Genomic DNA, 13,770 nt, shown 5'->3' with positions numbered 1-13,770 from the left:
TGTACGCTCAAGAACCTGCAGCAGAAAAAAGTCAAGAGGCAGTCACCACAAGTCGAGCGCCAAGAAGTAGATGTCTTTATTTCGGCGTGCCAAAAACACCAAATAGCCCGTGCCCCGAGAGCCCCTGCTTAGGCTTGCGTGATCACCACACCCTGCGCGCATGAGCATAGGTAAGGGACAATGTGAATGGTGCCCTACACATCAATTGCCTCTTTTAGCTCAACTACTGCCTTTTTGGTAAACAAATACATTAGTGGACATTCAAGCTTCAAATCAAATCAAATGCTCATCAAGGTTTAGTTTTCTATCATTAACATTAATTACCCTTTCTGCTTCTGGCTAGCTAGCTGAGGCTAATGCTGCATGCACAGAAAACATGACGGGAAGAGAATGCCACTCAATGACAAATCAAAGCTTATGTTAAACTGCCAAAAACGAGCCACTGAGATGCAGCAGCGAAGCTACAAAAGCTATATATTTTCTGTACGGTATTGTATTATAGCGTGGTTGAATTATACGCAGTTCAGTAATTTAATATGTACAGTACTGTAATTTGAAAAGTGTTTGAAACAGCTGTACTGTATTTTGAAAGAATACAATTCAGCAAAAAGCGACACTGTCCTTTTATCACCTTATATTCAAGCAATATATATACTAATGTCATCTACATGGTAATCTGTCTGAGACATACAGGCAAAGGAAAAAAAATCTTTCAATTATCTGGCTATAGTGATCAATTTCACCCAGACAGACGTGATCGGTATAAGTCGTTTCCATACATGATCTGTATGCTAAACAAGCACTGAGCGAGTAAACCTGCTGTAACTCCCCCCCCCCCCCCCCCCCCCACACACACACACACACACTGTTGTTAATGTTTTAATGATAGTAAACTAAAACTTAATGAGGGTTTGATTTGAAGCTAGACTGTCCAGTAATGTGTTAGTTTACCAAAAAAGCAATAGTAGAGCAAAAGGAGGCAATTGTATATTGACAAGGATGTAATAATAATAATAATAATAATAATAATAATAGTAATAATAATAAGTAACTGTTTTAGTGGTTTTATTCTATTTCATTAACCATTTGTATGGTTTTTCGATGTTCGGTGTCTTTTTAATCCCTTACTCTATTATTTTTATTGTAAATTGATTCACATCAACTGCTAAGCAGTTTGTTGTTTTTAAATATGCTGTACAAATAAATGTGCCTTGACTTATTTGTTGTCCTTGTCTTATGTGAATGGATAAATATGATTAAGCCTGAGAAAGGCACTGCAATATGACTACATTTTAGTGCATATGACTAAGATTATGTTCTATTGAAATGCTTTGCAAAAATGCAGTTGCTAATAAAAATAAAAGACGACAGAACTGAGTTTGCAGTACCCCATGTGAGATCAAAGTTGCCAGAGCCGGAGACTGGAAAGCAAATTAACAACGTAACACACAAATGAGTTAACACATAATTTCTGGACATGTTACGACCAACTATGGCGGGTTAACACACACATTTTGTACGTGTTAATACATCATTACCCATTAACATGCACATTGTGAACGCGTGTACACATCTTTACACATTAACAGGTACCGATTGTGTGTGTTAACAAGTCAATTTTGAGCATGTTAAGGTGAAAAAATTAACACAATTTTACCCTTTTGGCCTTCCATATTAACTTGTATTCTAGGCGTATTCTTCATGCGTATGAGTCACATTACGGGCCGCGATATACTTCACAAGGCCCTAAAAGACATATAACAAAACGTAATATAATGACAAACTTCTTGTCTTGTTGCCTGAGTGCCAGGATTTATTTTTTACTTAGGTCAAATTGGTTGTACAAATAAACTCTTCAGTACCATGCACAGACGAAGTATATTAGCTTCCATGGCAGTGGTGAGAGGTTACAGCGCAGAAAATAATAATTATAAAATAAATAAAAAGGGAAAAAATAAAAAATACAGTTCAGTAGCATGTGGGAAACAACAGCAAAATTCATGTCACTGCCAGTGGTAAAACAGCTGGTTTTTATTACATCATATAAAGGGCTTTTGAGGTATTTTGAGTATCTCAGCATTTGTCATAAATATGTATCAAGCTGTGTTTTCCCACAAGTAGCCTAGAGTTATGGCCAACACCCAGACAAGTGTACTTTTTACTTCCAAACACAGTTAACTCCTCTGCTAAACCGAGATACAGATGATCAAAACATCATTGGTGACATTCACAATGTCAGCAAAGCTCAGGACTCCGTGTGGGTTCTCCAGCAGCCCCCAAAACTGTGCCGAACCTTTCACTTGCCCTCACCAGGTTCCTATAGCAACAGCCCAACCTCATGACGTTCTAGAACCACATATCACAACAATGAAAGATGATCTCAACGTCTCGGAGCAGCTCCGAATTCACGGTAACACTGTAGTGATCACCTGAGAGGCTGCCTGTTCAGATTTACAATAAGATGATACTCTGCAAGATTTTAACACAGTTAAAAACATAAACTGTAAAACGAGGGCAGTGCATGACTTTAGTTCTTTCCCAGCACTGACTAGCAATAAACAGACAAAATCAACTTTTCTTTGTTAGTTCACGCAAAATGCCAGCCAGGTAAAGCAAAGCAAATCAGTAATAATAAAAAGTATAAAACATTCCCACCCTTGCAATTTAGCACATGCCTCAAAAATAAATAAATGAAAAAAAATTAAAGATAAATGTTTACAAAGGAGAAAGGTGAAAAGTAAAATCAAAGCATTACAATCATAATTCAATGCCTTGTTTTTTTAAAGGAAAAAAATTAAGAAACCTTAAGATTGCTTATCTCTGCATGCCAAGAGAAAGCTACATCGTTAAACTCATTAATTTATTACAACATACATATTTTCTCATATCATACTGGAAAACGAGCGCAGGGCAGATACATTAGACTCATTTTCAAGCTGCACATAGCCAAGTTCTGAAACCCTGCAGAAGAACCACGACAGAAACGGTGCAAACAATCCAGTGTAAACACACATAGAACCAAACACTTAAAGTCTCAAGGTTTAGAAGCTAGTCACTCTACATAGATATAAAGGGGCAGAGGTGATATTGCATTGAGGATAACTAACTTCAGGTGAGGTGATTCAGAGGCCACTGGAAGTATGCTGATGGAAAGATGAGAATATAGAAGTATGAGAAAGGCCAAATGATAAAGCTGAGAGGTGAGATGGACTCAGTGACGGGGGGTGGGGGGGGGGGTGAATGGGTGATGAATGATAGAGTGGGGTGGGTGAAGAGCACCGAAACCATGATGAATAAAATGGAATGAACAAATGATTAAAGAAGGAGGAGGAGGTCATCAGGGAATGGACAGTGAAGTGATCAGCAGAAAGGGAAGGGGGTGGGAAAAGTTTCAGATGCTCATCATCATTTGAAAACTCCTCTAGCTCTGCATGATTTATCCATCACAGAAGTTCAATTCCAGTATAATTTTCACAATTTTAAAATCACTTTCATGACAGCAGAATCAGGTGGAATTCTTAATCAATAAAATTTCACTGGTTACTCGCAGAGTGGACAGTAACAACACCTACCTACCTCGCTAGGTCACGTGGGTTCCCACCTCCATTAATGTAGCCCCACCCTCACGAAAGCCCTTAAAGATTTTTACAAAACTGTTTATCATTACTCTGTCAGACACAATTTATAAAACTTCTCAATTTTTAAGGGTTAAATTAATTATTTAAGGAGTAACGTGTTATTGCTGCAAACATATAACGTGAGTATATGGCTTACACAAGCTGATTTACTTGTTAACGCAATCATAGTCAGTTTTTTTAATGAATTATGGGGAAATAAGCATAATGATAAAACGTTTCCGCCCCCCGGTGGACGAAATGTGCAATATGTGTAAGTATAACGTACATTATGTATAAGAAATTCAGTGTCAAAAGCCAGGACACACAAAAGCCTAAAAAGCATTCACCTTTTAAGTGGATGTTGAATTGAATATATAGAACAGGGCTGTATTGGCCCTAAATTTAAAAAGACACATACTGTAGTAGAAAGAGTTTGGATCCAGTTTGGATACAAAAGTGTTTCAAAAAGTTTAAGGTGTATTTGCAAGTTGAGTCAGGCCTCAAAACACGTTCAAAAGGCCTTGGCTTGACAAGCAGCTGTCACCTATTGCAGCAGATAACAGGAAAACTGAGGGACCTGCCTGCCCTTCTGCCAGAGTGACAGTCAACCCCCCTCCTCAGCCCTAACATTCAACGGCTGCTATCCCAGTAGCAGATCCAAAAGTACCTTCCCTCCCCCTTCCCAGACACCCCCCCCTCCCCAAATCTTCAGCAAGTGACTGAGAGCTCAGTCATTAGCCTTGTATCAGACAGATAAACTGGATGTGGCAGTAATGTTCACAAAGTACTACTGCTGATTCAAAACAAGGTAAAATAATGTAAAAAGAATATTTAAAAACTTAAAATGGAAAATAAATAAAAGATTAGAACATAAATAAATACATTTACTTTACTGTTCTTCCAGAGCTTAAGATCTTAAATAAGTTTCAGCTATTGATGTGAGAGGATCATGTAGAATTTGTAGAATCACTGTCATTTCTTCAAGATACCAATTTCTTCAGAATGTTTTTTCGTAGTTAATTACTAAGTAGTAAAACACTACATTAACCTGAAAAATACTGTGTATATATAACTGAACTACTCATATGTTATTTAGACTGTTAAAATATTTTATATTATATATTATCTGGAGGAAAAAGCAGCAGTCATTTCATATTCACAAAGCATTTCCTTTCATTACAAACTCTGAAAAAGTACAGGTTTATGAACAACCTCATCAGTTTAGGACCAAGATATTTTGTTTAAAAAAAATGAATAACAAGAAAAAGTTTCATAATTCATCAGTCTACTCTCTAGCAGGGGTCTACATAAAGAGTATCTTTAGAAATGATTATTATCATTATTTACATTTATATCATAAAGGCAAAAATATGACAGTCAATCTTTTCAAGTCTTGAGTAGCATGTGAAAAAGACAGAAGTGTATCTAAATTAAGAAAGATGGCATTCCAAAATATCTTGGTCATATTTTGTGAATCACACAGCTTAATTAAAGCATGTTTCTCTAGAGTGTGCACATCCCTGACAAACAGTGCAATCAGCAGCAGAGTAAATCACTCTTCCGCGGCCCAGTGCTGCTCTTCTCTGTCATCCTCTAGAGGGCAGCATTGTCCCACGTCCAGGAAGGTTAGGGTGGAGGGAGTTGAGTCTACACATTGATGGCATGGGCATGCTTCTTGCACAAGGGCTTGTCCTTCTTGGAGTAGAATGGCTGGCCCTCCAGGTTGATGTGGCAAACCTGTGGAAGGAGCACAGCTTGCTGTCAGACCCCACCTACACCTCGAGACACATCTTCTGCAACTCACAGAAAGCTATGTGTCTAAGCTATGCGTAATATGCTCATAACATACAATAATTAGGGATGTGAATTCATTTAAAAATAACTAATTAATTGTACAGTTTTCTGTGAATAAGTGCATGTAGTATTAAAACACACAAGTATTTATACATTGAATCCCCAAATTAACGTGGAAGATACACAAAAGGACACAAAGGCCATGTTCACAAGCTTTCTCTAAGACAGACTCAAATGAAACTTAATTTTCTAAACTGTTTTTGACTCTGGGGTAGTTAATCAGTTTTTTAATGTTATTTATTTCTGCAATAAACAAATTTTTTTTAATCAAATCTAGATCAAGAGTAACGAAGATGAGAAAACATGACAAAACAAAAAGGGAACAAAAATATAGATCTTATCATAGAAATTGATTGTTTATTGTGGATTACATATTATAAACATTTTATCTAGTTTTGTGTATTTTGATTTTTGGCTCCCTATTTCAGTTTTTTAATGTTATTTATTTCTGCAATAAACAAATTTTTTTTAATCAAATCTAGATCAAGAGTAACGAAGATGAGAAAACATGACAAAACAAAAAGGGAACAAAAATATAGATCTTATCATAGAAATTGATTGTTTATTGTGGATTACATATTATAAACATTTTATCTAGTTTTGTGTATTTTGATTTTTGGCTACCTATTTCAGGGAAATGGTTAAGAAACAATCCTCAAGTGTGACTAAAAAGTTAAGGTAATGTTAGTTGCTCTCTATTTCACTGAAACTACCCATATTTTAATATTTGTTAAATTCCCCAGCCCTAATACTACTACTACTACTACTACTACTACTACTAATAATAATAATAATAATAATAATAATAATAATAACAACAACAACAACAAATTATTGCAGTATATATAGTATATATCATTTATATTTATATGAATATATACTAATTAGTGGTGTCAATTGATTAAAAAAATGAATCAAGTTAATTTCAATAGGCTGTGATTAATCATGTTTAATCACAAGTTTAAAATGGTAGTATTTGGGAGAATTTTTTGGAATATGAAACAAATACATGTGTGGTCTTGGAACAAAGAAATGCATAACAAACTGGAAAGAGGAATCACGCTTTTTTAATATAACACCTTGGTTTGATAGTTGAAACCATTCAGTTGCATGGTTACAAGTGTATAAGTTGCTAACATAATTAGCAACTATGCTTTAGGGAAATGTACCCCCAGTGTCACACCCTGCTCGTCCGATCCTCCTTTGCACTATCGCCCCCTCGTTAACCACATGTGGAATCCCCATGTTACCAGCAGTTCCTAGTCCTGTCTGATTAAGTTTCTGTATTTTAGTGCCAACCTGTTAGTCTTTCCCCAGTCCTGTCATTAACGTCTTTGGGTCGCTAATTTCTGGTCGTGTTCCTGATTGTGTCCTACCCTTATTAAATCCCGTGTTTCATCCTAATTTCTGGACTCCGGTGCTTCCCTTCCCGCTGTGCTCCCAGCGATCGTGACACCCAGTCTGCTTTTATTTTTTTAATTTTGCGTCACAACCTCTCTGCCACACTGACCCAATAACGACTCATATGAATAGCGCTATCTGCTCATTGGTGCGCAATCAGGACTAGTTCATGACTCAGACACACGAGTCTTTTTATTCTCCTTACAAAGCTCTAAAATATATTTAGTTTTTATCCATGTATTTGAAAAGTAGACTGTTCAAGGTTTTTTACGGAGTTTTTTAGATGGTTTTTGTCAGATTTGTTTTATCCTGCTGATGGAATCACAGACTCCAGAGGTTTAATTTGCGTTAAAAACAGGATAGCATTAAGGTTTCCAGATTAATCGCAAGCATTAACACATTAACAACATCAATATTAATTGATATGTATATGTGTGTGTTCCATATATTACTGGGCTGATGAGTCACTGTCTTTACACTTGTTAACATCCTTGACTCTTGTTTCATCCTTGAAGGAATGATGATTTTTTTTTTAATGATGTAATTTAAGCCGTATTTTCTGTATAAGTTTCTGTTTCTTATTATGTTTTTATGACTTTCACTATTTTTATTATGGTGGAGCTGACTAACTTTCATTTCATTACAGGTCATAGTCCAATTATATCTTTCATGTGACAAAACCTATCAATCCTTAACTATAGAGTGATGCTTCACCCCTGCTGCTCTGGAGGAACAACATACCGCACAAACAAAGCAGGTGTCATGCCATGTATGACCCAGCGCCTCAATGAACTTGTCACCAGCTTCAACGGGGAAGTCGCAGCCATGGCACTTAGTGCTGAAAAGGACGACGTAGTCTGTGGAGACGGGAAGAGGTCAAAATGGATACAGAGAATCCAGCCTTAAGGTTCCTTTAGCTTTCAGAATGATTCAATACCTCCATCACATATGTTATAACAGAGCAGTTAACGGGGTGTGTACCTTTCTCACAGTATGGTTCCCCGTCCTCCATGTGGAAGAGACTGTTGCCAAAGGGCTTCCCGCATGCGGCACACACAAAGCAGTTGGTGTGCCATGTCTGTCGCAATGCGTGCATCACTTCCTAGTGGGCAGAGCATGATGATGAGCATTCAGCACCAGAGGGCAAATACTGAGCCTGGCAAATAGACTGACTGAATATTTGAGAACGCTGCCCATCAAACCCTTTCCTTACTGTTTAAACAGTATTAAATACAGTTTTTATTCCAGGCCATAGCCTTAATACACCAAATTCATTTCAGAATATGAATTTGTTATTTTCCATATTGAAGTTGTGGGTTTTCAGGCTTAGGGACTGCCCACTCACCCCCATGATCTTGGTGCTACAGCGGGCACAGGTGGGGGCGAAGAACTCCCCATAGCAGCTCTCGCAATACACATTGTTCTGCTCCTCCACAAAGCTGACGTCTGCCAGAGACGTGTGACAGTAATGGCAGTTGAACTCCTCTGGATGCCAGGAGCGACCAAGCGCTACCAAGAAAGGTCCCCTAGGAAGCAACAGTGAGCACAAAATCTGATTTAGATGGGCAGTTGACCAATAAACTGAAAAAGGACATGCTTTAAAGGGGCTTTAGTGCTGTCTATTCATCTAGCTTGTTCTGCTGGAAGTTGCCTAGTTTTGGAGATATCAGCTATAGAAATAACGGTTTTCTCTCAAATTTAGTGGGACTGGAGACTTCCAGTTTAGCAATCAATGGAGTATGTCACGACTTCGAGACTCCTGCACACTTTTTGTAATTTTCTTACTCAAGTTTCTACCCAAAAGTTAAATTTTATTTCTGGTTGACCAAAATGATTTCTACCAACAAAACCAGGGGGGTATTCCATGAAAAAAGCTAAAAAAAAAAAGCTAAAAAAAGGCAGATTTTCCCAAAAAAGTCAGACTCAACCTACCTCCATCTCTAAACTTAGCCTCACGTCATTCCACGACCGCAGTTCAGTGTTAATTAATCAAGGTTCATTCAAGACAGACTTGCATAGTCTCACTTAGTGCGCACACCCGCGATATTGAAGAAGCCCAAATGAATGGATGAACAATAGATCGACCAAATGAGTCGGAAACCCTGTAAAACGAGAGCGGTGTTTCTTTCCGCCGCAGAATAAATGCTGTTGATGGAGCTGTATGAAAAATACAAAGATGTAATCGTTAAAAAAGGCAATACTGTGGCCATAAACACAGCCAGAGAGTTGGCTTGGCAATGAATTGCAGACAGACTAAATGCATAAGTTACGTAAATGTTACAAGTGCTTAGTACAGTGGCATAGTGGTACAGTGGTTTATGCTGTCGCCTTATAATGCAAAAGTTGCTGGTTCGATCCAAAATTGTTTTGCCAGGTCCTTTGAAGTCCGTTATAACGGGATTTTACTGTATTTACAGTCTGTGGTAACTGTTACTCCATTACTAACAGTTGGTGGAGTTTATGTTTATCTTTTTATACACTATTTGTTTTTTTTTCCAATTTCGAGTAAATTTCCTATTTTGTTTCTAGCTGTTTGGAATTTGACTGGAGCAGAGTTGTTTGTGTTCCAGCTATTCTGCCCATTGGCAGTTGTTTTCTATTTTTCCTATTGTTTTTGCTCATCTTGTGGTCTTTTTCTTTGCTTTCATCTTTATTTTATTTTTATTGTTTCATTCTTAATTTTTTCTAAACAGGTGTGGGTGGGGACCGTATGCGCAATTCTCCTTCTAACACAGTACTTGGTCACTAATAGTAGTAACTCAGGGTTGCCTCATGGTGGCTCATCGGTGAGGTTTATGAGCTGGAATGTTAAAGGCACGGGAAGTCCGATCAAGAGATCCAAAATATTTACTCATCTGAAACAACTTAAAGCTAATTTATTATTTCTGCAGGAAACCCAAATGCATACCAAGTACCAAGTGAGATTGAAATGCCCCTGGGTGTCTGAGGTGTTTCACTCAGACATTACCTCTAAGGCCAGAGGGGTGGCAATTTTAATTGGTAAATTAATTCAGTTCTCAGTTATATCTGATTGCTAATTTCCACTTATGGCCACGAGTTCTAGTATTTAAACTAATATTGAAATAGCCATTTGGCTGAACAGCATCCAGACCTGTTAGAATCTTATATACCTGGATCATGTCCCCCCTTAGTCTCCTTTGCTCAAGGCTAAACAGATTCAGCTCAGCTAACCTCTCCTCATAAGACATTCCTCTAAGACCAGGAATCATTCTCGTAGCCCTCCATTGCACCTTTTCTAAGGCAGCAATGTCCTTCTTAAGGTATGGTGACCAAACCTGCACACAATATTCTAGGTGGGGTCTTACCAAGGAATTATATAAATGTAACATCACCTCCCTTGACTTAAACTCCACACACCTAGAGATATTACCCAACATTCTATTGGCCTTTTTTATTGCTTCCCCACACTGGCAAGAGTGGGACATGGAAGCATCAACATACACACCGAGATCTTTCTCGTAATCAGCTACCTTTATTTCAGTGGAACCCATAAAATATCTGTACTTTATATTTCTGCTCCCTGCATGGATTACCTTACATTTATCTGTGTTAAATTTCATCTGCCAAGTATCAGCCCAGTCACTAATTAAATCCAGATCCTGTTGTAGCCACTCTGCTGTTAGATCAGTATCTGCTACACCACCCGTCTTGGTGTCGTCTGCAAATTTAACCAGTTTACTGTATGTATTGGTGTCAATATCATTAATGTAAATTAGGAACAATAGTGTCCCTTATCCCCTTTATTGTTCACAACTTGCAATACAGCCTCTTTCAGTCTTTCTGAGGTCCTCCCCCACCTTTACTAGAATGTCATGTTTGGGCATGGAACTTAAGCTTTCACTATATGCTGATGACTTATTATTGTATGTTTCAAATTCAGATTACTCCATATCTGGAATGCTTTTTGTTTTTCAGAGGTTTGGGTCTTTTTTAGGTTATATGTAGTTGCCGCAATCTATGCAATCATCCTTCCCATTCGAGACAGGGGCTACAAGTTTCGTTTTCCAGTCAGTTGGGATATGATGCCTGACTACACAGATCCCTGCGGCCTTCCCTGCCCCCAGCTGATTTACCACCCATGCAATTTTAGTGAGATTGGGTGGTTCACAGCTGACCGGAGGATCAGCTTTGGGAACTGTGGACCCAGAGATGTCCAATATTCTAGCTGGAGGGTTAGCTTTAAACAACTGCTCGAAGTAGCCAGCCCAGTGGGTCACAACTGCAGTATCATCCATAAGGACTGTCCCATCACCCGCCCTGCCTGCAAGTCTCTGAGCAACAGATTCAGATGTGCGTAATGCTTTGATTCCTCTGTAAGCAGGACATGGGTCACTAGACCACAGATGGTGTGTCACCTGCTCACAAATTCGTCTAACAAAGGCCTCCTTATCTGCCCTCAGAGTCCTTACAGCCGTCCTTTTCAGTTCCTGGTACTGGAGTTGCCACCAAGTCATGTGCTGCAACTCCTCTCGATAATACCTAGCGTGCTCTGCGAGATGAAACACCTAATTCTGGGAACACTGGCAACACCAACACAGTCCTTGGCAACCTTCAGGGTCTTATCACGGAGTGTCTTCTACATCACATTAGAGTCAGCAGTGAAGTCTGCAAGTTCCTCATACAAACTGCCTGCAAACTCATTAGAAACAGCTTGATCATGGAGTCTGACTAAGTCCAGCCTCATTCTCCTAGTAGGTGGTAGCCTACTGGATCTAAGCTGAATCTTCAGAGTAGTCTGTGGTCAGAATTGACAAACTGGGCACTTTTGTAGACCCTGCAGTTCTGCAGGAGCCTCCAGCATCTGCCCACAAGGATGGGATCGATCTCCTTCACTGTATCACCAGTATTGGAGTACCAAGTCCAACGATGCGGCTCAGGCCATTGGAACCAGGACCCAATGACCCGCAACCCCTGACCCTTTACAAAGTCAAGGAACATGAAGTCACTTTCACCTCAGACTCCAGACCCATGCGGGCCGACACAATCCTCATAGCCAGTTCTCTGTATTCCGCTCGGACAGAACTGCGGAGTCCGGTAAACTGCAAGGCGGCGGGTTTTGCTTTATGGTCAACAACAGATGGTGTAACCCTGGGAATATTACTGTCCTTTCCTGATCATGCTCACCCCACCTGGAGCTTCTCACAATTCTCTGTCACCCGTTCTACCTCCCTCGGGAATTTACCGCAGTGATTATCTCGGCGGTCTACATCCCACCACAAGTGGACAATAACAAGACTACAGGAAACAAAGAAGGGAGCTAACTCACACCCCAATACAAATCAGTGGAACCCCGGTGGAGAGAGTTAGCAGCTTCAAATTCAAATTGCCACACCCCTAAATGCATTGAACCAACTGCCATGTGATTGGTTGATTAGATAATTGCATTAATGAGAAATTGAACAGGTGTTCCTAATAATCCTTTAGGTGAGTGTATAGTGGGACTGAATGGCATTCATCTTTTTGCACAGTAATAGAATTGGTGTGTGGAGTTCAATAGAAGTTCCTACATTAAACTGCTCACTATGAAGAATTACTTAGAGTACCTGGGTCATAATTTCTGGTAAGAGACTTTTGCAAATGTATTTTTTGGTACTTTAATCACCACAGATAGAATGCAATTCAGTTCCATTATATTTGAGAGAAGGCATTTCTTAAAAGAGGCTTCTACTGTATTTCCAAAACGAGGCACCTCCCAGTAGAACAATCTAGACTGAGATAGCACTAAAGCCACTCAGTTTAGGCGTGAATTGCCCCTTTAAAGACAGTTTGATGTGCCGTATTGTACTGATTAGTGTTCTTTTCAATTTACCTGTAACTGCATTTATTACGTGGTTTCATTCATTGAAATGGCTGTAGTGTCAAATTCTGCTCCATTACCTGATGATGTTGTTACAGGCTGCACAAAGGGGGGTCCGACCGCTGGCAGCGAAGCGCTCGGCTCTCTGGGCCACCCCGCGGGCCACAGGAGGGAAGGGGATGGGGGCAGTGACGGGACTAGGGACAGGTGGAGTCTGGCCAGGGTTGGGGATGTAGGCTGGGGGAGGGGGTGCCGACTGGGGCAGAGGTTGCACTTTGATATTGGTGGTGGTGGTGGTGGTCTTGTTGGGCTCAAACTTCTGGGCGAATGTGTTATCAGTGATCCAGGGGGGCCTATTGGAATCAGGAGGCGTGGAGGCCACAGGAGGTGCCACTGAAATATGGACAGGGGTGGGGACTGGAGCTGAGGGGACACAAAAAGGCACCATCAACACCTGAAGGGATTGTCTTGGAACAGTTGAAAAGCAGCACCCTCTGAGGTCCGTACCTGGGGCAGTGGGGTAGGCAGTAGGCAAAATGTTGGCTGTGCTGACAACCTTGGGTGAAGGCGGTCCCACAGGGATCTGTATAGAACTCTGCTGTATGGGCGGGGCCTTGCCATATGGCCTGCAGGGGACATGGAGAGGGATGATTGACAACACTGTCAGCCAGTCTGAATTAGGCAAAGCATGTGCTCACCTGTTACAACTATAAACTACAAGAATGCATATGTAAAATAACACTTAAATGCAGTAAGGGAGCGACACATCATGAAATCCTTGGAGCTGTTCTCAATGATGGTCGAGTGAGATGCACCAAGGTGGGGGGTCAAACCTGGCCATGAGATGACCACTGAATGGAGATTCCTTCCTGGCCTGAGTCCCAGAAGCAGGCTTCTTTACCTGGCCACTGCCACCTTCCCCAGATACGATCACACACAGGTTAGTGGGTGAGTTTAATATAGCAAAGACCCACAGAGTGTGACAGCCTGGTACTGAAACACAGTGTTAGAACAGAGAGCCCAGAGCATGTGGCAGAGCAATCCACACAGGCCCCTAGAGGGAGGGAAGAGTCTTTAATC

At 40.1% G+C, this 13,770-nt stretch overlaps 1 protein-coding gene across 9 annotated transcripts in view; it reads right to left on the bottom strand.

Annotated features, from left to right (window-relative positions):
- Nucleotides 1-1,784: 1,784 nt before the first annotated feature.
- Nucleotides 1,785-13,770, bottom strand: part of LOC111839339 (LIM domain-binding protein 3-like) — a 48,225-nt gene continuing 36,239 nt past the window's right edge. For all 9 annotated transcript variants that reach the window (XM_023803160.2, XM_023803168.2, XM_023803177.2 and 6 more), the window contains 6 exons: nt 13,198-13,316; nt 12,771-13,113; nt 8,218-8,398; nt 7,854-7,974; nt 7,614-7,729; nt 1,785-5,354 (listed from right to left, as the gene is read on the bottom strand). In XM_023803160.2, the coding sequence (XP_023658928.2) occupies nt 5,265-5,354; nt 7,614-7,729; nt 7,854-7,974; nt 8,218-8,398; nt 12,771-13,113; nt 13,198-13,316 (970 nt within the window). In that variant the 3' untranslated portion in view covers nt 1,785-5,264. The remainder of the gene's footprint in view (nt 5,355-7,613; nt 7,730-7,853; nt 7,975-8,217; nt 8,399-12,770; nt 13,114-13,197; nt 13,317-13,770) is intronic.

The sequence above is a fragment of the Paramormyrops kingsleyae genome, chromosome 3 (assembly GCF_048594095.1).
Source record: "Paramormyrops kingsleyae isolate MSU_618 chromosome 3, PKINGS_0.4, whole genome shotgun sequence".
In the NCBI taxonomy this organism is placed as follows: Eukaryota; Metazoa; Chordata; class Actinopteri; order Osteoglossiformes; family Mormyridae; genus Paramormyrops; species Paramormyrops kingsleyae.
This window is presented reverse-complemented; position numbering and strand designations above follow the sequence as displayed.